Genomic DNA, 25,626 nt, shown 5'->3' with positions numbered 1-25,626 from the left:
TCAATGCTGTTTAAATACTTTTTATCGGAATTAAATGAATCGATAGGAACGTTTTGTTGCTGATAAAATAAGCCTAAAACATAGACTTTATTTTAAATGAACTTACACGCGCAGAGAGAGAATTTGATAGTTTTTGTATATTTACCCAAAACCTACTGTTTAATGGTGTTGTAATCATTCAGATTGCTTGCGTTATTCCAAAGTGTTCCGTTAATGTTATATGTTGGTGATGACTCAATATAAACATTGTGTTGTCATAATCGCGCGCCTGATGTGTGGTTAACTGAAACATTACTTTACTGCCACAATTAATTGAATGACTGTTTTAAACTTATGGTGGTGAAGGAATGAAATACATGCAAGTTAACCCAAGATTAGCAAAGACTGGCATTATATTCATGAGACTGATTGGTTGACTGATTGTCACTTTAATTCCTGCACACCTATATACGTCGTCACAATCTTATATACGTCAAATCACTCATCTTTTCTGGTTTAAAACAACTGCCCAAATTTCGCACTTCAGTGCAGACCACAAGAGATATTTAAGGTCAGGATATTTATACCCCCCCCCCCCCAAAAAAAAAAAAAACATAAGAAGAATGGGAATGGGGCGGGGGCAGGGGATGGGGCGGTTTCAGGGGTGGGGAACACACTTCGCCAGCTCTGCTCTGTCCAGCGTGACAGGTTCCAGACAAGGCCTTTCTTCTCCTTTTATGGGCCAAAGGCAGCATCCAGGGTGCTTCAGGAGCTGTGTCACCATTTCCTCTGTGTACTCAACTAAAGCGTTAGGCCAAGGCTGTACTCTTGATGAGTAATTCAAAAAAATAATGGATTTCCTTCATTTGACAACATGAAACAGAGCAGAAACTTGCATGTTCTTACAGGAAAAACTGTATTAAGTGAGGACGGCACGGTAGTGCAGTGAACAGTACCGTCGCCTCACAGTAAGAAGATAACGAGCTTGAATCCTGACCCTTTCTGCGTTGAGTTTGCATGTTCTCCCCGTGTCCGCGTGGGTTTCCGCTGGGTAAACCGGTTTCCTCCCACAGTCTAAAGACATGCAGATTAGGCTAATTGGAGAGTTTAAATTGCCTGTAGGCATTAGTGTGTGAGTGAATCAGGAATAAGCGGCTTAGAAAACGGATGGATGGGTGTTTTAAGTGACACTGCTGATAAATTCAAATAAGAGTGCTACAGAATGCTACCTTGACCTACAGTATGTCCTGACAGTGCTCTTTCAAACACACTGCTATTCTCACTGCTCTATATCTGTGGGGTGCGTTTCTGAGGATTTAAAAAAAAAAAAAATTCAAACAGCTTTAAATATTAACATCAAAGTTGGTTTGCCAATTCTAACTGCAAGCATACAAGCACACCATGATCACGCTCACGATTACACACCTGAACATGGAGAACAGGTGGTTAAATGGAGTGTTAAATTGCTTTGCTTTCATTTATTATTGCGTGTAAAAACAAGTCTAGTCTGTGAAAACCACAAAAACATGAAAACTAATACACAGTTAAATGTAAACACGAGGCAAATGTGAAAACAGGATTTATTCAAAATGAGGACAACTCAAAAGGCAGCAGCAGTGGCTGAGAAGTAACTTCACCCTAAAATCGGTTTGATGGTAAACTGGTCTGTCCGCTGTCAGCAACTCAGAGTGATGCTGCAATGGGGTCCTTTCCTTTGAAATTATAAGCGGACGCAGAGGTGTATCCCAGTTATATCCCTTCAAATGGCATTCTGCAGAAAACAGAACCAGTTTTGGTTCTGACAGGTAAGCACTTAAACACAGGCTACACCAGTCATTCCAAGGGCAAACGCACCAAATCAGGACTCATGAACCCCCTTTTGAGCCGATAACCACGTTACGAACTCATCTCCAGGTAGGTCACTCTTGCTGCACTTAAAAAGTGCTTAAGCATAATTACAGAAAAGGTCAAATTATATAAAATAATCACATGTAAAAGTGTAAATTACCCTCGACAAGAGCAATGCAACACACACACACAAGCACGCACACGCGCACACACACACACACGCATGCACACAAGCACGCAAGCGCACACACATACAAGCACGCGCACACACACTGCAGTCTGTAAGTATATGAACAGCAACACAAATTCTGTCGTTTTGGCTCTGTTCTCCAGCACATGGGATTTGAATAGGAACACTGAATGGTGATCTGCTTTACTGGCATTGACCCTTCTCTGGCCCTCATGTTGAGAGACAACAGCAGCAGACTCTAAATGCAAATTCCATACCTAGAACCAAGTCTAGACCTTTTGTTAGCTTCCAGTGCTTTCCTACACATTAACTTTATATTAATTGCTTCAAATACAATGTGCTGGAGTGCAGAGCCAAAACAATAAAATGGTCATTGCCCAAAACATCCAAAAATAAACAGCTTAAATAAAAGGAAAAAAACAACAGGTTTTGCTGAAAATGCCTCTATGTTCTGGTTAAAATTTAGTCCAGAAACCTGGAGTGGCCAAATCCAAAGCACTTGAGTGCAGCATTTACACCCATGAACAGTTCAGGGATCAATCAACAGATGTTGTGGGGAATCTTATCCTGAATCATCAGCTTACCCGAAAATAAACCCAACCAATAAGTAGGAAGTGTGATCCAGGGTTAGTGTTTGAGGCAGAAAGGATGTGAATGGCGTTGGCTGCACGCTGACTCTGTATGGTGCTGCCACCTGGTGTCAGGAGTCAGGAAGTGCAGGCTGGCTGGGCACCCCGCTCCTGGTGCGCAACTGGGACTGAGCGATGTCGGCTAGCGCGCTCTGAATCTTCTCCAGGAGGAGGTCCCCACGGTACACCACCTCCTCCAGCCGCGCCGCCGCCTCGTGGTTCTCCTCCTCCAGCTGCCGCAGGCTGGCTGCCTGTGAGAGGGAGGAGAACACGGAGGATGTGAGACAGGCCCCAGCTACCTACATTAGTGCCTCCAAGCACCAATGTTTGTTTGGCAAGTAAGACTTATTTTGATTTCCAGTGACAAATAGGCCACTTTTATAGAGCAATGAAGGTAATTTACACAATATATTAGGCTATTAAAGTTCCTGTCATAAAACAAATTGTTACAGTAAACTTCAAAGAATTTGAATCCTCACTCAAATTTTTCCAGCCTTTTTATAGGTTATATTTACATTTTTAAAATACTTTCAAAACATAAATGTGTGAAATAAAATGTGATTCTATAAAAAGTTGGCATCAAAAAAAAGGTGTATCAGAAAATTCTAGATTCAAAGCAGTTAATGCACAATCACTAAACTAAATTGGATCTCAACCAGCTCCTACTGTCCCCCCACGCCCCCACCACCACCACTGTTGTCAGCAAATTACTCCACTATTGAAGATAAAGATTTAACTTTTCTGCTGAGAAATGGCTTCTGAGAAGAACAGTCACCATAATTCAAATTCCACATTATCTTCAGTTTTCCCAAAAGGCCAGTTGGGATGTCAGATGTTTCACTGTAAAGGAGGCCAAGTCTGCTCATTTAATATGGATTTATTAATGTCTTATGGGAAGCGATATGAAGTTTTACCTGCAGAGCTGCAGTGGATTCCTCGCTGGGAAGTGAATCGATCAGCACGTCCACGTCCTTGGCCGTCCTCGCGATAAGCGCCGCAAACAGTTGGGCGTATTCTGAAAGAGCCGTCAAAAGAACAAAAGCGTCTGCAGCAGCTCAGAGAGCTTAGAGAGTCCAGAGTTTATATCCGAAAGCACTGCGTCGGTTGAGAACTGGACGCAGCCACGGGATGTAGCATCTCGTGCACACCGAGATGCTACATTCGATGTCACAATTTCTGAGGGAACAGAAGTTCGTGTTTGTGAGTCATATCATTACTCCGGTCTCTGAGGGAAAATGTCCGACTATCGATGTTTTATATGCATGTTATGTATGTCTAGCTGACATCTGCCAAGTCGTAACTTGATGGATGACACACCTTCCAACCAAATAACGTTTTCCCTGCTTCCGAAACCTTAGCTTACCCTATACGGAAGTTTTGTGGTACCGTTCCACTTTGGATCAATATATAACCTGGTCAAACGCTATGAACCAAAGCCATTACGTATACGCCCATACAGACAGTTACATGGAAAATAAATTGAAACAGTAGGCAACTTAAATACGACAGTTGTCCATATGCGGCGGTTTGAAGTTACCTTCTGTTGGATTGGAGGGCTGGTCTCTATTGATCGCGGTCTGAATGTTGCTAAATGACGCCGGTGGAGCGCACTCCTGCAAAACCCCGATAGCATTGCAGAACTGGTCCGCCAGCTAAGCAAAGAAAAGCATAAACACAATTTATACAAGATTCAAGTGGTTCAATTAAGCTAGTTTTAATCACAAAAAAGCTTAATTGACATAGCGACATGCTGCTAACGCTAGCTATCTTAACTACATCGCTTAGACCAGTACCGGATACATTCTGATTTTGTTTAACGTTACAAATATATATATCCAGGTCCTGTCGAAATAATATGTATATATGCGTGGGTTTGACGTTTCCCAAACAAAATATTCAGTGCCTAATTAACGATTTTTCTTACCGAATTAACAGCATCTTGAAGTTGCGTTAATCTGTCGGCCATTTTTCTAAGCAAAGACAACTTCACAAGAACGCGTTGTACTATTGAACTGCGCATTAACCAATGAAATGAACCGTTCTTACGGCATTTTCCTTTCCCCTCTCCTAAGTCCGCCCAATCACAGTTCTGCGCGCCCAATCGATAATCCGTGTCTTTCTTCACCGATTCCTCATCCCCAACCATGAATCTGACAAATGAGGAGGTTTGACCAATCCAGAAAGAGCGTGTTGCATACGAAGAGAAAAACAGCATATCCAGTGGAACGTAACATGCTTACTTCTTTTGATAATTTTGAGTGTCTGACTGTGTTATTATGACGCTTCCACTATAAAGTCAGGAAATAGTAACAGAGATCATGGATGGGCACAAATAACGCTAACCTAATTAATATTTTGATGCACGTAAACAAGTTATTTGTTAAATCTGTGTTAAGCTTGAAAGGAAACATTTTGAAGAAAACATTATCACGCCGAAATAGGATGTCTCTCATGACATGATAGCATGTCTAGAGCGACTGGCTGTTTCCTTCTTATAAGCATGGGCCACCCCCTTCACTGTGCAAAGTGTTTTGTTTTGACATCATTTGGCCTACCATGTGATAGGAAAATGGTGTGTAAATTCAGGAAGGAGCGGGCGGAAGTAGCCTGCTTTGACAGTTGCAATTTAGTGAGTTTGCGCGAGTTGCCAGTTAGTTGGGGCAAAGGTTTTCGCAACTGGACTAGAGCGGTGAGGTGGTGAACCAGCAAACTGTCCGGCTGTGGATGAGTGTCGCGCGAAAAGTCCTGTCTTCATGGCAACGACGTGACAGTGGCTTACGGGGGGCATTCTGAAAATGGGTACCTGTTTAAACATCAATGCAATGCGGGCATCAATACGAAAAGAGGAGACGGCGAGGGGTGCGAAAATGTCCCACTTCTGGACATTGGCTGTTATACTTTTTATTTTCACATGGGCCGGAGTACACCCCCAGGATGCAAGTAAGTTTTAAAACTGCAGCTCTGAAGGCACAAACAGCAAATCAAAGTATATCCTAATGCACAATTATAACTATTGCTCGCGGGGCGGTTCTCATCGCTGCGGGATCCGGTGGCACTTACAGTTTTGTTGCAAGTCAAAAACCGTAAGGTTTTGACAAAACCGAGGTTTGTGTGAAAGTTTCTGGAGTCATGTTACATTTCAGTTAAATTAACTTTATTTGCGTTTAATATAGCCTATCGGTTTAGCTAGAAGTTGATGCTGTTTTTGTCGTCATTATTATTATTATTATTATTATTATGTAATCAAACGAGCCTACACAGCTGGATGAGATCACAACCTATGCATAGGTTGAGATGCATAGCCTATCTCAAGAAGAATAACATTCGGATCAGCTCAAGCCCCGAGTCTGACAAGAGCAAGATGAGTTTATTTTGCAATGCACCGTCATATCAAAAATCAGATTGTACGAGCACTTGAAGTTCCAGCCCTTAATTAATTTAATTATTTTACAGGAGCTGGACACCATTTTCGGCACTGCGCATACGTCATGAACTTCATCTCCTGCTGGGCTTGACCCCCATGTCCAATCAAACATTAATAAACATAATACTTAGAGAAAGAATTCCGTTCCATGTAGCCTATTTGCATCTTGTCCGTATTTAGATTGCACTGCGTGTTAAATGACACAGCACGTGGGATGTGCACAATATATGACAGGAGTGCTAGATTTGAGTTGGTAGCCACAGTATGCTGATGTATGTACGCATCGGGTTGTGTCCTTCTGCAGATCGCGTGGTGTTTTCGCTCGGAACCTTCCTGAACGTGACCGTTCCGCGGAACACGACCGTGCAGGCAGTGGTGTCGAGGATCCCCCGTGATATCACACACATCACCGTTCAGTTCCACACACGGAACCACAACACCACGCTGTCCTACACGCAGGTACGAACACCCCCTTCACAAGTTTTTACACATGCGCTATGATTACTTAACACGCCCTTTCCTTTGCCAGACAGGGCTCATACCTATGGCTCATACTCTCACATTTTTCCAAGGAGCACGTGTGCTACTAAATTGAAAAGATTAGGAGCACACCAATGAATCCCAATTAGACGTTGTGCCTAATTTTTCCCCCAGTTAGCACACATCAGTTTCCAGAAGAAAATGGTTCTAAAATGGGAGCACTGAAGAGTCCTGCAAGAATTTGTATTTTTACTTGTTTTTATTTATTTATTTTGGAGAGCAGGACAATCCCATTTCCTGCCTCTCGCCAAATGCATGCTGGGATAAGCTCCAGCACCAGCGACATTGACCAGGAATAAGCAGGTATAGATAATGGATATGTACATGGATAATGTATTTAAGAAATTCTTGGTGACCTGTTTGGCACATTCAAAGCGCATATGACCCAGTGACTGTGTCACACGGGTCACCAAGAATTTCTTAAATACAGAATCAGTTCCGTGGTGACGGCAATCCCAGAATCATAACAAGCTGTTCATTTATCTTAATTATAAAGCTTTTCAAGATTTGAGGGATTATTTACCCTCGTAAGCCCAGTTATGTCAGAAATAGCTATGCACGCCATGGAGAATAGAAGTCCCATATTCACGTTGTGCTATATTGCAAACGATTGCATAAAACGGGCGTGCAACAAGGGCAGATTTGTTTCAGCACTTTGTGCCAACTTCGCTCTTAATTATTTAAACGAGCTCAGCCGTATCCAGATCTGACATTTGTATGTGCATCAGCTACGGTCACAGACTGCAAATGCATCCTACAGATTTTACAATGCTCAACCAGCGTAGTTTATAGAGCTGTCAGAAAACTGAAACTAAGGTAGGTGGTTGGGACAAAAACCAAGACACTGAGTTGCACCCTCCTGGCATAAGAGACATGAGCATTTTTTCAACTGCTTTGCAGTGACCAGTTACCTTTTTTAAACCTCTCTTATATATCTTATTGTAGCACACCTCCTTTATTTTTTTTAAGGAGGTATTCTGCCATATTCATCTAATATTAACCGTCAACCATGTAAAATCAACATTTACAAAGGAATGGAGGCTCTGAAGTAGATCTGCAATCTGAAATGGAAGCCGAAGCGATAAGCCCTTCGTTTTTCCAGTGTATTTGCCAACCATTTTTGGAATGTGCAGCATTTAGTTTCGTGACCATTTGATACTCAGTGTTTGGCTGTGGTGAAAAATCCAGCTTGGTCTTATAATAAAGAGGCAGTTCAGTCAGGAAAACATTTCACAAGAGATCCAGTTATACGGGTCCTCATTCCTGTGGAAAGAGTTTGCCTGCTGACAGAGGCATCAGCAGAGGGAAGAGGTCATTATTTACAGAGACCTTTTTATACCCTCCCAAAAAGGCTGTGCAGACGTGTGTGTGTGCGTAACGCTCATGACCTTACTGTTATGTCTCTCAGCTGAGCTGTGCAGGGAGGATACCAGCTTGTTATTACCAGGGCTGAGACAATGTACTGCTCTGACAGGTTGGCTTGGTACTCTATAGGCTGAACCCTCCAGTGAAAAGACCTGAGATGCCATGAAATGACCTCAGGGATCTGTCTTTGGGAGGAAGAGGGTTAGTTTTACCTAATATGTAAAACTGTGGAATTGAAAGCAGAGGTCCTTTCTCTTTCACATCATTTTGTATGCTTTATAACAAGTAACCGGTGTCTGTAGTTCAGCTGAGCAGAAAGATGCAAAGCATGCTGCTTATATTATGTCAGAACTTATTCTGGGCAAGCAGCCAGCTTCTGCCTGTCCCGTCGACGGCGGTCTCGTTATCTTGTTGTGCAAGACACGAGATGTCACTGCCCCTCCTCCACGCATCTTGAGCTGCCTTCTTGGCCAGGTCTCTCTTGTAAAAGAGATTCTGTCTCAATGGGACTCTCCTGGTAAAATGAAGGTTAAATAAATAAAATCTTCTTCAAACTTTCAGTTTGTATTTTTCCATCAATCAAAGGCACACTGGATTATGTCATTAAACGCACAATATTAATCAAGTCTTGGTGAGATATATACAGTATCACCCATGCCATTTTCCTGCTCTTTATTTATTAATATAACTATAATTAATTTTCTATGACTGAGGGGTTACTGTTGGGGACAGTGATCTAATAATAATAATAAGAAGAAGAAGAATAACTTCATGTGGCATCTCATATTTTACCGATAGTACGAGTTAGAGGTGGAACATTTTATGATATTCTCTACACAAGCTGATTTGCCCCATTGTTTACTCGAGTACTGTTTTTTTTTTTTTTTTGGGTGCCTCAAGCCCATTTTACAGCAGCAGACTCCTCTTTATTTCACACAGAGCACTGGGAACACAAGCAGGAAAAGCGCACGCATTGCATTCACTGCTCATTCTCTTTTAACTGGTCAGAAAAATAGGTAAATTGAGTAGCCATGCCCAGTGCTCCCATGCTGTGTGCTTGTGACTGTGCCCATGCACCGTGCACCACTCTGGGATTCTGGGAAATGGAGTCCTGGATGGCAACATGGTGAACACGGAGCGCTCTGCTGAGAAACCTGCCCCGCGTGCCGTAGTGGCAGTGGATTGCTGATGCTGTGGTTGTAGACCCTCTTGTGGTGAAGGAGGGGCACAGACGGCGGTGCTTTCTCTGTGTCCAATGGCAGATCCCGTCAGCAGGCTCCGCCCACACGGCAGTGGATGCTGGCCTGCTCTCCCCGCTGCTGCCTCTGCAGAGATCGCTCACCTGGTTCCTGCTGTCCCCCGACAGTGACCCTGTCGCGGGCGTGGGGGTCATCCTCCCCTACCGAGCCACAGGTGCGTGCCTTTCTCCAGTCTCACACGTCAGCCAAGGTGCACACCTGTCATTTCAGAATACGGCCGTGTGCCTGCAGTCTTAAATAGTCAGACTGAATTTCACACGAGTGTCGCTTGTAAACATGGTTGTAAGTCATCCTCTGTGAGTAATCGCTGGTAGTGGTCAGTGTGGATGAGTGGGGTCGAGCGATTGGGGGATGATTGTTTGACCTGTGGGCGGAGTCTGAGGGGAGACAAGCCTGGGATACGGCAGGGGGGGATTTGGTCACAGCACGCACACAATGCTCGCTCTCTCCGGACAGACCCAGTTCCGGGAGGATGCAGTCTGGGATATGACCTTGGAATCGACCCCAACGTCCACCTGAGCTACAGCCTGTATGAGACGAGCGTCCACTTTGCTGCCGCCAATACTGGATATGCCAGGTGCCTGTTAGCCCGTGTTCTCTGGTTTATAAGTAGCCACTGCGCACATTCACAGATCAGTTCAGACTGATGCTGTGTTATGGACGTGTCAGTCCAATAATCTTTGTCCATTATCAGCCCATCCAGAGGTTATAAAGATTCCTCCCCTGCCCCTCCCCTCAACACTCTCAGAATAAATGGTATGAAAATGTGCCTATAAATGGTGAAAACATTTATCGCTGGGGTGGTAAAACTGTAACCCTGGCCAGCAGTACATAATTCAGTTGAACCTTTTGTTAGAGTAATTTAGAATGCTGTATGTACAGATTATGTGTTAATATGAGTTATTAGGACAGCTGTTTGTAGCTCCAGATGCTCATCTGGACAAACACAGCTATCTCTGCCTCCTTCTGGTAAATTTCAGAGAGCCCAGAAGTCATGTGGCAGAATTCAAAATAAGGTCATGTGACAGGCAGATTCACAAGCCAGTCCTGTGACAGGGAGAAAGCACGATGCCTGATGGCTCTGACCTTCAGATTAAACTGTCTTCCTCACCAACATCCTGACGTCTAAATTTGTGCTGTAAACTTTTAAAGGATACAAAATCCATTTTAAAACAAGCTGATCGTTCACAGTGTTGACGGAACTGGTAGAAATGCCACCTTAACCTCACCCACACAGAAGGAAGTAGCCCAAAAACTGTCTTTTTTTGTGTCTTATGAAATTAGGTTTCCAGTTGTAGATGATTTTTGTGGAAAAAAGAAGATGCTACACTCACAGGGTGAACACAATGAATTGTATTCATAGCTGATGTCCACTACCCCCGAAGCTGCACCAAGGATATGGCAAAACTGCTGGCTAATTGATATTTTACAGGCCATAACTTGGGTTGCTGCTGTGTAATAAAGCAATTTCACAGCCAAAATCGATAATGTACAGTTGCTCTTTTAGCTGAACTTGTGGTGACCTAGTGTTTGTGATGACTGTTCAGCTAATTATGCACTTGCTCCCCTTGGTTCCGTCTGTGACCCCCCCCCTCCATGTCTAGGGGAGCCCCTCCCCCAGCATGTGATGTCACACAGGGGCGTCTGGAGTACGAGGTCTACCAGTACTTCCTGCCGGCCGGGGACCTGTCTGAGCAGTCCCTCCTCTACCACATCCAGATAGCGGCCAACATGCGGAGCATGAAGGATCATGGGAAAATAGTGAGTGGCGTGTGAGGCTCCAGCCGTCCTGTTCCTAAAGACCAGGGGGCCTGGCATGAGCCCCACTGCTGACATACAACCTCACATTCTTTTTCAGAAAATATTCTATGAAAAGGACTCCGTATTTATATTGTGAAAATAACTTAGCGGTCATTTGCAAATACCTTCTTGATTTGATTAAAGACACAATTGCTCAACAGTCTGTAAAAAAGGGACGAAGAATGATCTAGATTGTTTAAATTCTGCCGTTCCTTTTGGAAAAAGTGTCCTTAAAAAAGTTTTTTCCTTAATTTCAGGGGACAGTTTGACAACTGTCACTTACTCTTACACACACACACACACACACACACACTTAGTTATTTCCTCATTGAAACGTTTACTACAAAATCTATATAATAATTATGTAGTGCCCACAATCAAACTTTCCCACAGAGTCACTCTCACACTCACTTTAAATTTCTATTTACATTATATTTGTACTGAAAAATTATATGCATCCTCTTAATAAGAATATACATAAGAAATACAAATCACAAAATGCAAAGGAGATGAGAACAGAAAGTGGTGAGTGTAATCAAAATGAGAAATACTGAATTATAAATATAAAGTAAGAATCACTCCTTCACAGATTTTCACTCATTCACACTCACTCACTCAGTAATTCACACACACGCGCTCTCTTTCACCCCGCCTGTGTGTTCCTGCAGGTGGCGACGCTTTCTATGGCCAATGGGACGCCGTTGTCCTTTGGCTCCGCCCCAGGTCAGGGGGTCATCTACTCGGTGATCGTGCGGGACGTGGTGCTGAACACGTCCGCTAGCTACGTCCCCGCGCACACCTACGCCTGCAGCTTCTCCTCTCTGCTCGACGGCTGCCTGACACTGGGTGAGAGGGCGGCGTCATCGTGACCTTTGACCCTCCGCTGTGCACCCCACTTACAGTACATAACGTTATTCTTTTAATCTCAGCGTTGTGTCACCCACAGTGTTGTGGGAACCCTGGCAGACTTAATCTTACAAGACTAAAAAACTTGTAATGACACTTTTTGTCTTATTATTATACCAAATTTATATTAATTTATCTTTTTTATTTCAGGAAAAATTTCCACTAAGGTGTTCTTCACACTGTGCGGTGTAGGCGGACTTTTTGTCTGTTTCTTCGGGCACCGTTTCTTCAAATGTGGTAAAATAAATAAATAAATATATATATATATATATGTATATATGTATATTCAGTGCACTTCCTAACACTCTAAAATGGTCACAAATAAAACCCATAAGCGTACTGCTACTGGTGTTTATTGTTATTATATTATTAGGGTTACTAAAGCATATTTTCAAGTTTGTAATTTATTTCATGTGACTATCATGTCAGGTTAAAGTGCACAATAATGTTTGTGGAGCCCCCACTAACATCACTCTCTCTCTCTCTCTCTCTCTCTCTCTCTCTCTGCCTCTCCCTCTCTCTATCTCTCTCTCTCTCTCTCTGCATCTCTCTCCCTCTCTCTCTCTCTCCTGTCCCAGAGCTGTTCTACATGGGATATGTATTTGGAGCTTTTGTCTTCTTCATTTTCATCACCAGAACAGCAATTCTGGACTATGACAGTGAGTGGAATTTGAATCATTCAAACTATATAATATACTGTGGAATAATTCAGTTGCAGACTCCTCATAAGAACTCCTGATGAAACCGTCAGTCACCAGTTCTAATATTTCCACTGTTTTCACTACTCAAAGTTCAACTAGCTTTCAGAAATCTGCATTATCAGAATGAAAGGCGTGTCAGCTGTGGTAAAAATAGTAAAAAATGAAGAGCACTTGGCCAGTGATGACTGGTGCCTATGCTGTATTATTTAAATGCTGCTTCTAACATGCATTGTTATAAACCTTTACCCAGTAGCCTGCGTCCTGTTTCGCCAAAATAATGACTTATTAGGCACCATTCTAAGGGAAGAAGTAGAAATCACACTTGTAAGCGGGGTTGTCTTTTTTTCCCCCAAAGTGGTTTCTGTATTTCAGTCATCCCAGTGACCTCAGTGACCTCACATCTTTCACCACAGGTGTTAGACTGTTATCACATGACACCTCCCTAGTCATCCACACAGATAGGTTAATTCATACTGAAGGTTTTCCAACACTTTTATGTGCTACATTCAGACATGTGGCAGTGGCATATTTTTATAGTGCCGTGCAAATCGCTGTTTTTTTTATCTGTGGGAAGTATCCTATACTCATAAAAAGTACAGTTATATTACCAGCACAAAAATGATGAATAGAAGGCTACTCATCATGATAATTAAATGGTTTACACCAGGTGTAGGCTAATAAAAATGAAGTAGATTAATGAATTTAATCATGGTCAACGTTTTAACAGTATCCTTTGTCATTGTTTGACAATGTTTGGTATAAATTGTCTGTATAAAGAGCCTCATCTATCTGTGTTAGCAGTTATTTGGAATGGACCAGTATCATTCTGCTTTCTGCACAGTATCTTGAAAGATTTTATTGCATCTTGTCCCAGACCTCCTCCAGGGCTATTGCAATGTTGTTTTCTTGTGCAGGTAATTAGTAATTGATCATTTTGGAAGAACTGTTTTATTTAAATCCTGGAATCTAGTCATGAGGGAGCTTTTTCAAGGCCCTGTCTGAACAAATCAAATTTGTGTGACACCAAATATCTATGATTTATTTTAGTTAATTTCTTTATTTTATCAGTGCATGACGTAAGGGACTCACTGGACTCCCGGGAAGCACATGCAGTGTAGTAAAGACTGGTAAAGACTACATAATATAATATCCAAAATATACATGCGCATGCATGTTTTTGGTAACACATTATTTTAGGTTTCACATACCAAGGGATAGGTAAGTTGGTAATGTGTTCCCAACAAATGGTTAAAATTTGTTAAATGGTTAAAATGGTTAAATCTTGACTCGAGAGCATAGTTGCGCAATTGAGTCACTTGCTTAATCCTGTTAGTGGTCATTAGGCTGTGGAAACATCCAGAAAGAGTGGTTCCTGTGTCACGGTGAACTAATAGTGAACTAAAAGTGAACTAATAGTGCTTTTTCTTCCCCAAACGAAGTCTCACGGCCTTCCGAGTCGTGGTGAACAAGAAGCGCACTGACATTTACAGGGTTTTGACTTTGTCTTTTACATATTCACGGTGCATCCACGTGTCTAGTGTTCTGTTTTTTTATTGGAGAATACCCCAGGACAGCCTCACAAGATTCAAACTCACCTGGAGTGAGCGAGTGATGCGTGGTCTCGTGTTAGTAATCAGACCATCAGGGCAATGAACTATGCGGTTGTTCCCTGTACGGACGATTCAGGGGTAGCAACTGTCTGGGTATGGTTATACATTGTAGTCGTCTGGATAAGAGGTCGCAAATGCTGAAAGTAATGTAATGTAATGAGTAGAGAAAGTGAGGAGAGAGAAGAGAGTGAGTTGAGAGAAGAGAGCAAGAGACGAGGGCAAAAGGAGACGATTGAGGAATGAGAGCAGAGTTATGAGAGAGTAGACAAGAGCAGAGAAAGTGAGAGAGAGATGATAAGGAGAGAGAGAGTAAGTGAGAGAGAGAGAGAGTGTGTTGTTTGTTACATCCTGACTAATTCTGCCAAAACGAGGGCAATAACTTGACCGATTTGTGAACTTCCTCTGAATCAGACGTTCATTGAAGAGCTCAGCCACAGCAGCACCCATGTCACAATGCCTAATGAAAAATAAAAGCTGCTATATCAGATCCTCCAAAATCAGCGCTGCATCCGATTCATTTACACACCCAATATGATGACCAGGTTTACTCCACCACAGATAAGATCATATGATCATATGAACACTATAAGGAGCCCTAATATTCATGGAGTTTGAATTTATGACTAGAATATATTGTCAGGTCATATTTTTACATCAGTAATGTAATTCCCAGCCTTTAGTGAAAATCTCGCTGGGGCTGAGGAGCGAATGGGGAAATAGAGTTTGTAACCATCGGGTTGCTGGTGTAGATCACCACACCCTGCTGTTGCTGTATTCAGAAAATGCACAAAAAAAAGTTTTTTGGAAATAGATTACCAAAACATCTGGCCAATATATTCTGTAAAAATCGGATGGCACATAGCATGCAATATATGGAAGCTGTCCAATACACACAAACACACACGCACGTATGCACAAACACACACGCACGCATGCACACGCACACGCGCACACACACACACACAGAAATATGCAACATTACGTGCAGTATTACAAGTCCCGCAGTTTGTGTTTAATTGGCGTGTCACAGTGGCTCATTTGGGATTGGTTCTGTGGCTGAGCCGTGTTCCCTGGGTCCCCACAGTCCGATTGGCCCTGACGGCGGTGATGGGCGTGGTGGGCGGAGTCCTGCTGGTGCTGAGCTGGTGGAGGTTTGGCTCGGTCATGGCGTGCGTGGTGGTGGTGGGGCTCATACTCGGGTTCCTTCTGGCTGCCATCGTCTTCTACACTCCCCTGGGTGAGCGCAAACTGCAACATGAACCACTTACTGCTGGAGAGCGCGTCTCTGCACATTTAGCAATCAGGAGAGGTTTCCATTAAATGTTTTTTTCAATTAAAATATACACTGTTTTTATACTGTATTAGTAATTGAGTGAAGTTTCCATGAAATGTTTTTTTATTAAAATATATTTCTATTCTAAAAGTTTGTTTATTATTGATGATGTTCTCATTTGATACCGCCTATTAATGCAGACAAAGTGGGGATACGGGGTGAGGATACAAGTTCAATGTCGCTTAACAGGAAGAGTCATATAATATCAATATCACATAATGCTGTAAATCTCATCGAAGGTGGCCACCGTGCTTCACACAGGTGAAGTAAATCTTCTCTAAAATGGCCGCCATGCTTCCTGCAGGTGAAGTAAATCTTCTCTAAAATGGCCGCCGTGCTTCCTGCAGGTGACTTGGCGGTCTTCCGCTCGGCGGTGGTCTTCTGGGTGACCTTCAGCTGCATCATGGTGCTGGTGCCTCTGTTCTTCGTGCGCTGGCCGAGAGAGGTAGGGTCACCTCCCACCTCCCAAAAAACACCCCAACCCCTCCCACACCCCGCACCCACAAAGTCTGCTAATCCAGACATGCCAAACCAACCCAGCAACCGCACCCCACATCTGTCGCAATCCAGCACATCCCAACCAGACCGCACACCGCCACAATCATGTCTGCTTAATCCAGCACATGCCCCAAACCCAGACCCAGCACACCCCGCGCCCCACAGTGGGCAAAATGAACCTGTTCCAGCATACGCCCCAAACCGCGTGCCCCGCAGTGACTGCTCAGTGATATCATACGGCCGTATTTGTCTCCCCCAGGGGAACATAGTCAGCTGTGGTGTCGCTGGGGCCTACGCGGTCGTGTTGGCGGTGAACGCGTACGTGTACACCAGCCTGTCCTACATCACTCTGGACGTCCTGAAGCGCTTCCTCAACACCGGCTTCAGCAGAGACCTCGTCACTGGGCCCCTGCGGGACGTGGGTGAGCGTCGCTCTCCTGTAAAAAGAGAAGGGAAACCCCGCACCCTGCTCTTCAGTGCTCCTGTTTATTACCCTGCACTATCTGTGATATTAATGTAAAGTGTAGAGTCGTAACTCTCTGCTGAATATGATTGGGTTTTTCCTGTGCCTGATGTTTACATGGCAGTACTGCATTAGGTGCAGTGAGCAGACACATGCTGACTTCATCTCTGGTTGTGGTCCCGCCCTCAGATTTTGGGATGATCACGGTGTGGGTGGTGCTGGGCGTGAGCGGGATCATCCTGCAGCTGTACCGGGAGCGCGAGCGCCCCTTCTTCCCCCCGAGCCCGTACGTCATGTGGAGTCAGGCCAGGGAGCGCCGCAAAACCAACGTGCTGGACCCCAGCCACCACGTCCCGCCGCTGCCGGGGCGGGTCCGGGCGCAGGTGCGGGGGCTTTTCCGAAAAAGCGAACCAGCAGAAGAGCAGACACCCCTCCTGCTGTGACTCCACCCCTGAGCCGGTCGATGCCCCGCCTCCTGCTGTGACTCCACCCCTGAACTGGGCGATGCCCCGCCTCTTTCTGTGACTCCACCCCTGAGCTGGGCGATGCCCCACCTCTTTCTGTGACTCCACCCCTGGGCCAGTCGATGCCCCACCTCCTGCTGTGACTCCACCCCCGAGCCAGTCAATGCCCCGCCTCCTGCTATGACTCCGCCCCTGAGTTGGGCTACACCCCTCCTCCTGTGACTGCACCCCTGATGTCCTCTAGCGGAACTGGTGGACGTCCCACCCGCAGACAGGACTGCGTGGGTGAGCTGCTTTTCGGTTGGTTGGTGGAGCCTCTGGCATCTGCAGCCTACACAGCAGGCCTGGAGCAGAGGGGCAGGAGCAGCAGGCCAGGGTATCCTGCGCTGGGCCTGTCCGGGATCGATCGATCGAAGAGTCGCACGCACGCCCCCGAGATGGCTCGGTGTTTTTTCGTTTTTTATTTATTACAAATAATCAGCATTATGCCCCTAGGCGTGTGGCTTCTCGCCGTAAAACTGCTAACCTTTGACCTCATGGAGAGCCAGCGGGCTTGTGGCGTGTCCGTTTTGTCTGCTCCAGTCTTTCTGCAAGCACAACGTGCCAGAACACAAGCTCTCTATCCTATTAAAACAAAAGCCATTTTTAAAGCAACGCTTTAACACTTAAGTATTGTGTTTTCTCTTAAGAGGTGTACCATTAATGTTTTTTTTCTGCAGTGTGATAATACTGTTAACAAATTTACAACAGAAGTAAAGCTGTAGCTGGTAGACCACACTGCGATGTGGACTTAAAGCTGAAAGGAGGAAGTGGAATCCTTTCCTACTGCTGTGTGTAGAAACCAGAAGCCATAAAAATCATAATCTTAATTTCAAATTTTGCCCCTTTGATAAACCACTTGAATCGTATGTAGTGTTCATGCATTTCCGAACACGTTTGTTCAGCTGGTGTTAGAAGCTTTTGAGAGCTGCCATCCTTCAGATAATCAGCACTCAACATAAAATCAAAGTATCAGTAGAATAGGAGTGGAACCATTTGTTGGACACCAAAGTAAACGCCCACACACCTGTCAAGTCCTGTCAACTTTATTGACATATTTCACATAGCATTCATCAACTTGGAACCAAAACCGCTCAATAAAAAGTTCAGGTCTAGCAGTCCTTGAAAGAATATTTATGAAAACTCATGTACAACTTAAAACTTTAATCTGCCTGGTGGCTCCTTTAATGTGTTATTTTTAAAAAATAAAACGATGCAACCACAAATCCTGAATTTCTTCTGGGAATAAACTAAGACCAGCTTAATGGATGAAGTTGTGCCAAGAAGCCCCAGTAGAGCTGTTTGCGTGTTTTGTGGCTCACTGCAAATGGCTGAAAGCTGACTCTCCTGAATATGTGGAGTGGTGGGAAGGGCAACAGACCAAAGGGAGGCGGGTTTGGAAGCCGATGTGGGGCACTGACAGTTGAGCCACTGAATGAATTACGTTATCTCGTATGTTTTCATTACGTATCCAGCTGTAAAAATGGACACTGCTGGACACACGTCAGCAGGGTGCTGCTGTACACACGTCAGCAGGGTGCTGCTGGACACATGACAGCAGGGTGCTGCTGTACACACGTCAGCAGGGTGCTGCTGTACACACGTCAGCAGGGTGCTGCTGACTGAGGAAAGCACATGAGGCGTCTTCGCTTCACAAGCAGCGCTCGCTGTTAACCATAAGGAAGACGCTCACAGGTGCGACAGGCGCGACTCTAACATTAACCTGGGTCCACCTGCCACTCGTTATCTCACATTTTAAGCTCAACCCGTGCTTTTTACAGGAGTACAGGAGGACACGGGAGAGGGGTAGCCCGAGATGAATACAGGAGTTTACCACTCAGATCTGGACAGATTAAGAGACTCTCTGAGGTGAGAAAAAATAACATCCACATTAGATAAGACATAAGACATGAGAAAAATTCTTTGTGAATGTAAACACAAGTTAGCACTCAATAAAAGATTTGAATCCACCATTTCCTCGTTAATAACAATGGAGCCTGCCCTGAGTGGTGGGAAGTAAGCTTCACTGACCCACACAGGGTGGAGCTACATTATGTTATCCGTTACCCCCGTGAACCAAAAAGGCTTCCCACTGCAAAACAACTATCGAGACTTGCTTAAAATACGTAATTGCTCCATACATTCTATGGTTCAAGAAGCTTCCTCTGAAAAAACCACGATTGGTGTTCCAACCCACTTCAGCAGCACATGATGAGTGGCCATCCGTTGCTTGTGTTTTGAGGGAGGCCAGGCTCCCTGACGTGGAGAAACCCAGCGGAACTGGACAGGGTGCCAGTGAGGAGCTTCCACAGGTCTATGTGCATCTGAGGGAAACGGAGGTGAAGACTTCAATCCTCTGGTGTTTGCTCTAGTATGAGTGACTTCACCTCTGGTAGGTGTGGCTACCCTTTTGGGTGTGGTTTCTGAAACAGTGGGTGTGGCCTCTGACCTGGTGGGTGTGTGGGTAGGGTTGTAAGTGAGGTGGGCGTGGTTATCAGTGTGTGGGACGTGGTTATCAGTGTGTGGGGCGTGGTTATCTGTGTGATGGGTGTGGTTATCAGAGTGGTGGGTGTGGTTATCAGAGTGGTGGGCGTGGTTATCAGAGTGGTGGGCATAGTTATCTGTGTGGGGGGCGTGGCTCCAGCTCTTGCACCGGCTGAGGTCAGTGTCTGTGGGTAATTATGGTGGGCATGGTTATCAGTGTGGGGGCGTGGTTATCAGTGAGGTGGGTGTGGTTATCAGTGTGGGGGGCGTGGCTCTAGCTCTTGCGCAGGCTCAGGTCCGCGCTGGTGACCAGGCCAGACAGAGAGGTGGTCTCAGACGTGTCCTCCTTCAGCAGTAGGAACGCCTCCCGACTAATACCCAGGAGCTCCCGTAGACCCCTGTTCTCCAACTGCACGGGGGGGGGGGTGGGGGGTGGAGAGGGGGAGAGAGAGAGGGAGAGAGAGAGAGAAAGAGGAGACAAGGCCTGTGACACAACATAAGGGCCCACCGCCTGTTAAAGCTAGCATGTGTTAGCCTGGCTGTGTTGGTTGCGGTGGGTGGTGGAGTCGTCCCCACAATGCACCATGAGGTCTTATGTCTCCTGCCACGCTGTTGTTCTTTATCGTACAGATTCTGTCCATGAACAGCTGCTCCCAAACGCAAAGACTCTCCCTGAGAATCTCATGTCTAATTTCATGAGCAGGACCACTCTGGAGCTGTAGAAGAGGCGCTATGCTAAAATTAGCCGTCAAACCCGACCTTGCTGGGAGCACGACTCACTTCAGGGGGCGGAGCTGGATGAATCCCTTCCACCTGCTCGGCTATTTTAATCACAACTGACCAAAACCATCCGTTCAGACACATTTTCTGCAACGCGGTTTCACACCGGTTTCAATATTACATTCCTACACATGGCAGGTGTTCCTGCATATCCACACGAGTGACACTAATTCATTCTAAGTGTGTTCAGCTTGGAAATGGACAAACCTACATAATATGAAAACAATATGTCCTCCCACACACAAGTGGGTTCCATACCTTCAAGCAAAATACGACCTGATCTTTAACCCTAACTGCGGTTCTCTTTATTTCCTTAGTTGTATTGCTACTCATTTTTGCTTGTCCTGCTTTTAAACATTTTTTCGGTGTTTACCATACTGTATTTTCCATGTTATATTCTTGCTTTAAAGTGGGTTCAAGTCACTCTTTGAAAGTTTAATTTATTATTGTTGGAGTTTGAAAGTCCTCTGATTTTTTGGGCGGTAGCTCACCTCTAAGTGTCCGATCCGCTCCTCGTCCTGACACACCTTGTCCTCGTCCAGCTCGATGGCCTTCTTCATCACCACGGCCATCTCGTGGATCTTATCTATATGGGCCTGCAGTTCCTGAGAGGGGGTCACAGTAATGTATGAGTGTGTAAACGAGTAATGTATGAGTGTGTAAACAAGTAATGAATGAGTGTGTAAATGACTAATGCGTGAGTGAGTAAACGAGAATGTGAAACTTGTGCTTGTGTGTGTGACTGGCGATGGTGAGTCATTTCCTGCAAAAAATGTGTCCAAAATTATCAACAGCAGACTATCAATCTCCTATAATCTCCACCATATACAGTAGAGTGATAATGTACAGTTCATAGACTACGGGTAAGGGTAGCTCATAGGGTAAGGGAGCTCATAGGGTAAGGGTAGCTCATAGGGTACGGGTAGCTCATAGGATAAGGGTAGCTCATAGGGTACGGGTAGCTCATAGAGTACAGGTAAGGGTAGCTCATAGGATAAGGGTAGCTCATAGGGTAGGGTATCTCACAGTAGTGTGCTGCTCCTTCAGCTGGGTCATGATCACCGGGTCGTCCCTCTTGCTGGCGATCAGCAGCCGGAACACCTGCTCCCGGTACTTGCTCATGATCAGCTCCAGCGCCGACTGGTGCTCCTCCAGAGAGGTGCGGAGTTCTGCAGGAAAAACCGGGAAGACAAGGGGAAACACGGAAAACCAGAAAAACAAGGGGAAAAGAGGGGAAACAGGGTCATCCTCTGTCCTCTGCTTTACTCTCTCTGAGCTTGAAACATTAAAGATGTTTGGGTTGGATTTACTAAGACCTTGTAGCACGCACAAAACTTTTTAGCACATGCAATACCAGTAACATGACCAATGATTGATTGGTCATGGTATTTGCTTTGCACCAATCACTGGTTGTGTTACTGGTTTCGCGTGCACTAAAATGTTTTGCAAGCGCCATTTGTGTTCTCAGAAATGGCGCCAGAAGAATTAGAATCAACAAGACTCCAAAGGAACAGCCCACTGGGAGCCACTAGTCATGTGGGTGGTGACGCCTGGTTCCAGACGTCTGGACATCCCTTCGGCACCCCGCCTGCACACCTGTGTTCTCCTGCTGCAGCTCTCGGATCTGCCGGTTCTCCTGCTGGATCCCCATCACCAGCGTGGACCTCGGCCGGTGCCGGGCGGCCCGGTTCAGCTCCTGGATCTCCTCCTGGTACTGCATCATACCGGCCAGACAATTAACTGGGCTCAGTGTTATCAATCAGAGAACACCAGATTTAGGCTAATTATTGAGGTGGGGGGTGGGGGTCATTCCTGATACTGGTCATTCCTCTAATCCATATTTCATTCAATGACAATGAAAAATTGTGTGTTTAATGTAGTCTCTCCTGGTTTGTAATTATATGCTGCAACAGGGATAGTAGGATAGTTTTTCGCACTTTGTTGCTCAGTTCTGCCAATTTATTAAGAGTCTCAGCCCAAATAGTCTGAATTATGAAACACTGAGTACTGACAGCACGTGGTCACGTGCACTTGCATGAGGTAGTAAGTAGGTAGCAAATTGGGGTTCCTGTACATATAAAAACAGAAATATCTGGCACTTCAGGAACAGGGTTGCTTATTGCATGAGCCACAACGTCAGTGGGCGCTTTCAAACAATTCTCTTTGAGTGGATAGTTGAATAGGAATATAAATAATCCAGAGCGGTTTCATATTCAATGACCATGAGCAGCCACTTCTCACAAACCTGTTTCATAGCTTCCACCCGCTTGCTCAGGAAAGTCGTCTGCTCGATCAGAACCTCTGCCGCATTATCGTGGTCCCGTAATCTCTCCACCAGCGATTTGGCATCGGCCAAAACCTTTTCTATTGTACAAGTCATTCCTGAAACATAGACACATTACAGAAAACCCGTAAACAACAACAACACGTCACATAATTTTAACTAATTTCACCCGGCAACTTAGTTAGGAGAAAAAAAAAACACATGGTAATTGGCTGTCTGAACTTCGCTAGAAAGTATCCACAAATTCAATTGGGATCCGTTCTTACCGACCAGAAAAAGTTTATTTACCCTAACCTCCCAGTGTCGTAAAATGACTATACCGTTACCACATGCTATACCTCAAAATGGAGTTAGCTATTATCCGGTGTATATTTATTTCTGTGGGAGGCAGCTAGGGACATTGAATATCAGTTCAGTGTTTCACACCGTAAGACAAAACTCGGAAACCTAATTACAACATTCTAACTAGCTGACAATCAATAAAGCAGTCTTCAGAATAACCGTTGTAGCTACGTTTCGTCATCCAACTACATATGATAGTTACTAAATACTGCAGCTAATACACTTCCATTTATATTTAACCAGGAATCTGCCAAGAGATACTATAGCTATCATCTAGACATAGCTACAGTAGGTTTATACAATTCATCTGCTGTGAACAGTCATAACGCTATGTAACGTTAGCTGAAATACGCTGGGTAATTGGCTACCAACTGACTATTAACATTGTTTTTGAACACATAGAAACCAGACAAAATTCTTTATTTTTCAGAATGACCCAGAGCTGTTCAATGACTAGCTAGACAGGCTAGCGTTATTCAACAACTGTAATCCCTAGCTATTTTGAAATCTACTAAGGTTATACATGTCAGCAAGCAAGATATTGGCAGGTCAATACAATGGACAGCAATTACAGTACGGCTATCGAATGCTATCTTTTCATATAGCTAGCTGAAATGTCACTGAGTTATAAATATGCTAGTCTACCTTAGCTATTGTGACAGCTGAACTACCAGCTAACTAAACCATCCCTGGTTTGCTTAATGTCTAATACGACGTTTACTAATTCGAACACGAGGATGTTGTTTTCGCGTTATAGTGCATTAGCCTAGCTTTGTAATTTGCTAGCAATTTTAAATTTAATCTTTCATACCTTATCTGGAACTCGCACTCGAAATCCATCAGCACGGAAACATGTAAACTTCCTGTTAAGCAGACCAGAACGTCAAATTAGAAATCCTTAACTGCTAACGAGATTACTGTCTTTACTGTAGTTCCTGACCACCAAGAATGAGTTCCGGTTAGTAAAAAGTATTCGTTTCGCTGAAGATACGGTCAGATGGCGGAGTTACTTCATGAAAGAAAAGCACATAAAATGCCATCTTGGTACTTTAGAGAACCTTTGGTCACGGGGTCATTATGGGATTTGAAGTTAGATAATTTTAAAATCAAATGTGCAGTTGAATTGTAGTCTGTCTCAAGAAGACTCTTTGCGCTCAAACTTTACAAACGAGCATGTACATAGATTAGGTCTGCTAACTGAACGTAATACTGCACAGAATACAAACGAGAAAACGGAAATAAAAGTAATGCCATACACCTAGCATCTGCCTGCGCAAAGGTAACATCTTCACTTGTTACTGCATATTGCACGTCTAGCATGAGGGAGGATGAATGAGCTGCTCAACATGAGCTGCTCCCCTCTGCTGTAACTGTGGCCTCGTTGTGCAAAATGTAACAATTAATTGTCAGAACAGTGTTATGCTAAAATCTACTGAGACCATTTCCATTGCCAAGCTATTACAAATAGCTGTTGATATGAAATTTCAATATCTCACTTTGTATATTATGCCTGCAGTGGCTGTTCCATCCAACTTTACATGTGTCATGGTTATCCTCTTCTCAATAAGCCAAATCTAGATAACTACAGACCTATTTTCCTTTCCGTTCTTCAATATTATAAAAACTTTTTTCTAATTGCAGAAGGAATAGTCAGTAGAAATCTAATAAAGAAATGGTGGACAGTTTCTAGTGTCTTCCTCGTGTCCTAGCATGTTTTTTATTTTTATTTATTTATTATTTTTTTGGTGGACTTATATTTGTTTGTTTATCATGAAAACAACTAAATACAATTAACAAGTACAGGTTTACTCATCAGTCGAGTTCACTTACCTGGAAAAGCTTACTAAAACAGCAGGAATATATGAACATCAGGTTCAATTTGGTTTCCATATGATTTGGAAATCTGCATGTTGTTTTCACAACCTGCCTCTAGAGCGCAGACAAAACCTTGTCAACAGAAATATTTTTCAGAGTTTTCCAGCGTTAAACCAGGGTAAGGCAAAGAGGGCCACTTCTGTTTCTGGATTTATGCTCTTTATTATTTAATTACCTTAAATACCTTGCATTACTTTAATTACTTCAATACTAAATAATTTATGTGATCTGAAATGTTTGCTAAATTAATAGATATATTCATGAATGGCAGGTGTGCTTCTCACAATGACAGATCAATAAGAAGTCCTGCAATATTACTGCTACCACTACTGCTACTACTACTACTATTACTACTAATAATAATAATAATAATAATAATAAAGGTAATGAACTGAGAAAGTCATTTTCAAGCTCCTTGATTAGAGATTTTATGTCATTTTCATGACATGGTTTTACACTATTAAATAGAAATTATATTTGTAGTTTTCTGACTGAAGAGAAACTATAAATATACAGTGTATCACAGACCATTGTCTTTTATGGAGGAGCAAGTTGAGAGGCCTAAATTAAATAACATGGATACCAACCCCCTTTCAATAAGACATGCATTTTAATGTGGTGTTTGACACATTGATGGATGTATTTGTTCATTAACAGAACTAGGAGTTGAGCTGCGTAATCAGGTAATCTCTCATTTAAATATCCCCTCATCGATGTCATGTCTTTTATGGCATGGTAAGAATCCTCCATAGCTTCCTTTCGGCTCATAGTCTGGCCCCTGTATCCTCCTAAATAGGCATGCCTAAGTGAGAC

The 25,626-nt window shown here is 43.9% G+C and overlaps 3 protein-coding genes and 1 long non-coding RNA gene across 6 annotated transcripts; 2 read left to right on the top strand and 2 right to left on the bottom strand.

Moving 5' to 3' along the window:
• Positions 1-1,542: 1,542 nt before the first annotated feature.
• med21 (mediator complex subunit 21) lies at positions 1,543-4,730 on the bottom strand. 2 transcript variants are annotated; one of them, XR_010331084.1, is made up of 5 exons: positions 4,571-4,730; positions 4,184-4,298; positions 3,561-3,661; positions 2,602-2,897; positions 1,543-1,750 (listed from the first exon to the last, which is right to left on the bottom strand). XR_010331084.1 is itself a non-coding variant. In XM_064342278.1 (4 exons), the coding sequence occupies exons 1-4, from the start codon at positions 4,664-4,666 to the stop codon at positions 2,718-2,720; spliced, it is 492 nt and encodes a 163-aa protein (XP_064198348.1). In that variant the 5' UTR covers positions 4,667-4,730; the 3' UTR covers positions 1,543-2,717. The 2 variants fall into 2 exon arrangements, 1 of the variants encoding a protein (XP_064198348.1); XM_064342278.1 differs by having other exon boundaries at positions 1,543-2,897.
• Positions 4,731-4,893: 163 nt separating this feature from the next.
• On the top strand, positions 4,894-18,274 carry tm7sf3 (transmembrane 7 superfamily member 3). The gene is made up of 12 exons (XM_064342276.1): positions 4,894-5,586; positions 6,375-6,529; positions 9,238-9,388; positions 9,691-9,811; positions 10,839-10,995; positions 11,703-11,880; positions 12,091-12,177; positions 12,519-12,599; positions 15,336-15,488; positions 15,932-16,029; positions 16,342-16,504; positions 16,735-18,274. The coding sequence occupies exons 1-12, from the start codon at positions 5,442-5,444 to the stop codon at positions 16,986-16,988; spliced, it is 1,743 nt and encodes a 580-aa protein (XP_064198346.1). The 5' UTR covers positions 4,894-5,441; the 3' UTR covers positions 16,989-18,274.
• LOC135258748 (uncharacterized) lies at positions 12,606-14,816 on the top strand. The gene is made up of 2 exons (XR_010331085.1): positions 12,606-14,259; positions 14,551-14,816. It is a non-coding gene; the product is annotated as an uncharacterized LOC135258748 (long non-coding RNA).
• Positions 18,079-23,907, bottom strand: fgfr1op2 (FGFR1 oncogene partner 2). 2 transcript variants are annotated; one of them, XM_064342280.1, is made up of 7 exons: positions 23,750-23,907; positions 22,558-22,694; positions 21,909-22,026; positions 21,339-21,481; positions 20,804-20,917; positions 19,774-19,941; positions 18,079-19,732 (listed from the first exon to the last, which is right to left on the bottom strand). In XM_064342280.1, exons 2-6 carry the CDS (start codon positions 22,690-22,692, stop codon positions 19,807-19,809), a joined length of 645 nt encoding a protein of 214 aa, XP_064198350.1. In that variant the 5' UTR covers positions 22,693-22,694; positions 23,750-23,907; the 3' UTR covers positions 18,079-19,732; positions 19,774-19,806. The 2 variants fall into 2 exon arrangements, with proteins under 2 accessions (XP_064198350.1, XP_064198349.1); XM_064342279.1 differs by having other exon boundaries at positions 18,079-19,941.
• Positions 23,908-25,626: the final 1,719 nt, after the last annotated feature.

The sequence above is a fragment of the Anguilla rostrata genome, chromosome 7 (assembly GCF_018555375.3).
Source record: "Anguilla rostrata isolate EN2019 chromosome 7, ASM1855537v3, whole genome shotgun sequence".
Lineage (NCBI taxonomy): Eukaryota > Metazoa > Chordata > Actinopteri > Anguilliformes > Anguillidae > Anguilla > Anguilla rostrata.
Note: the sequence above shows the minus strand (reverse complement) of the source record. Positions and strands in the feature narration are given on the sequence as shown.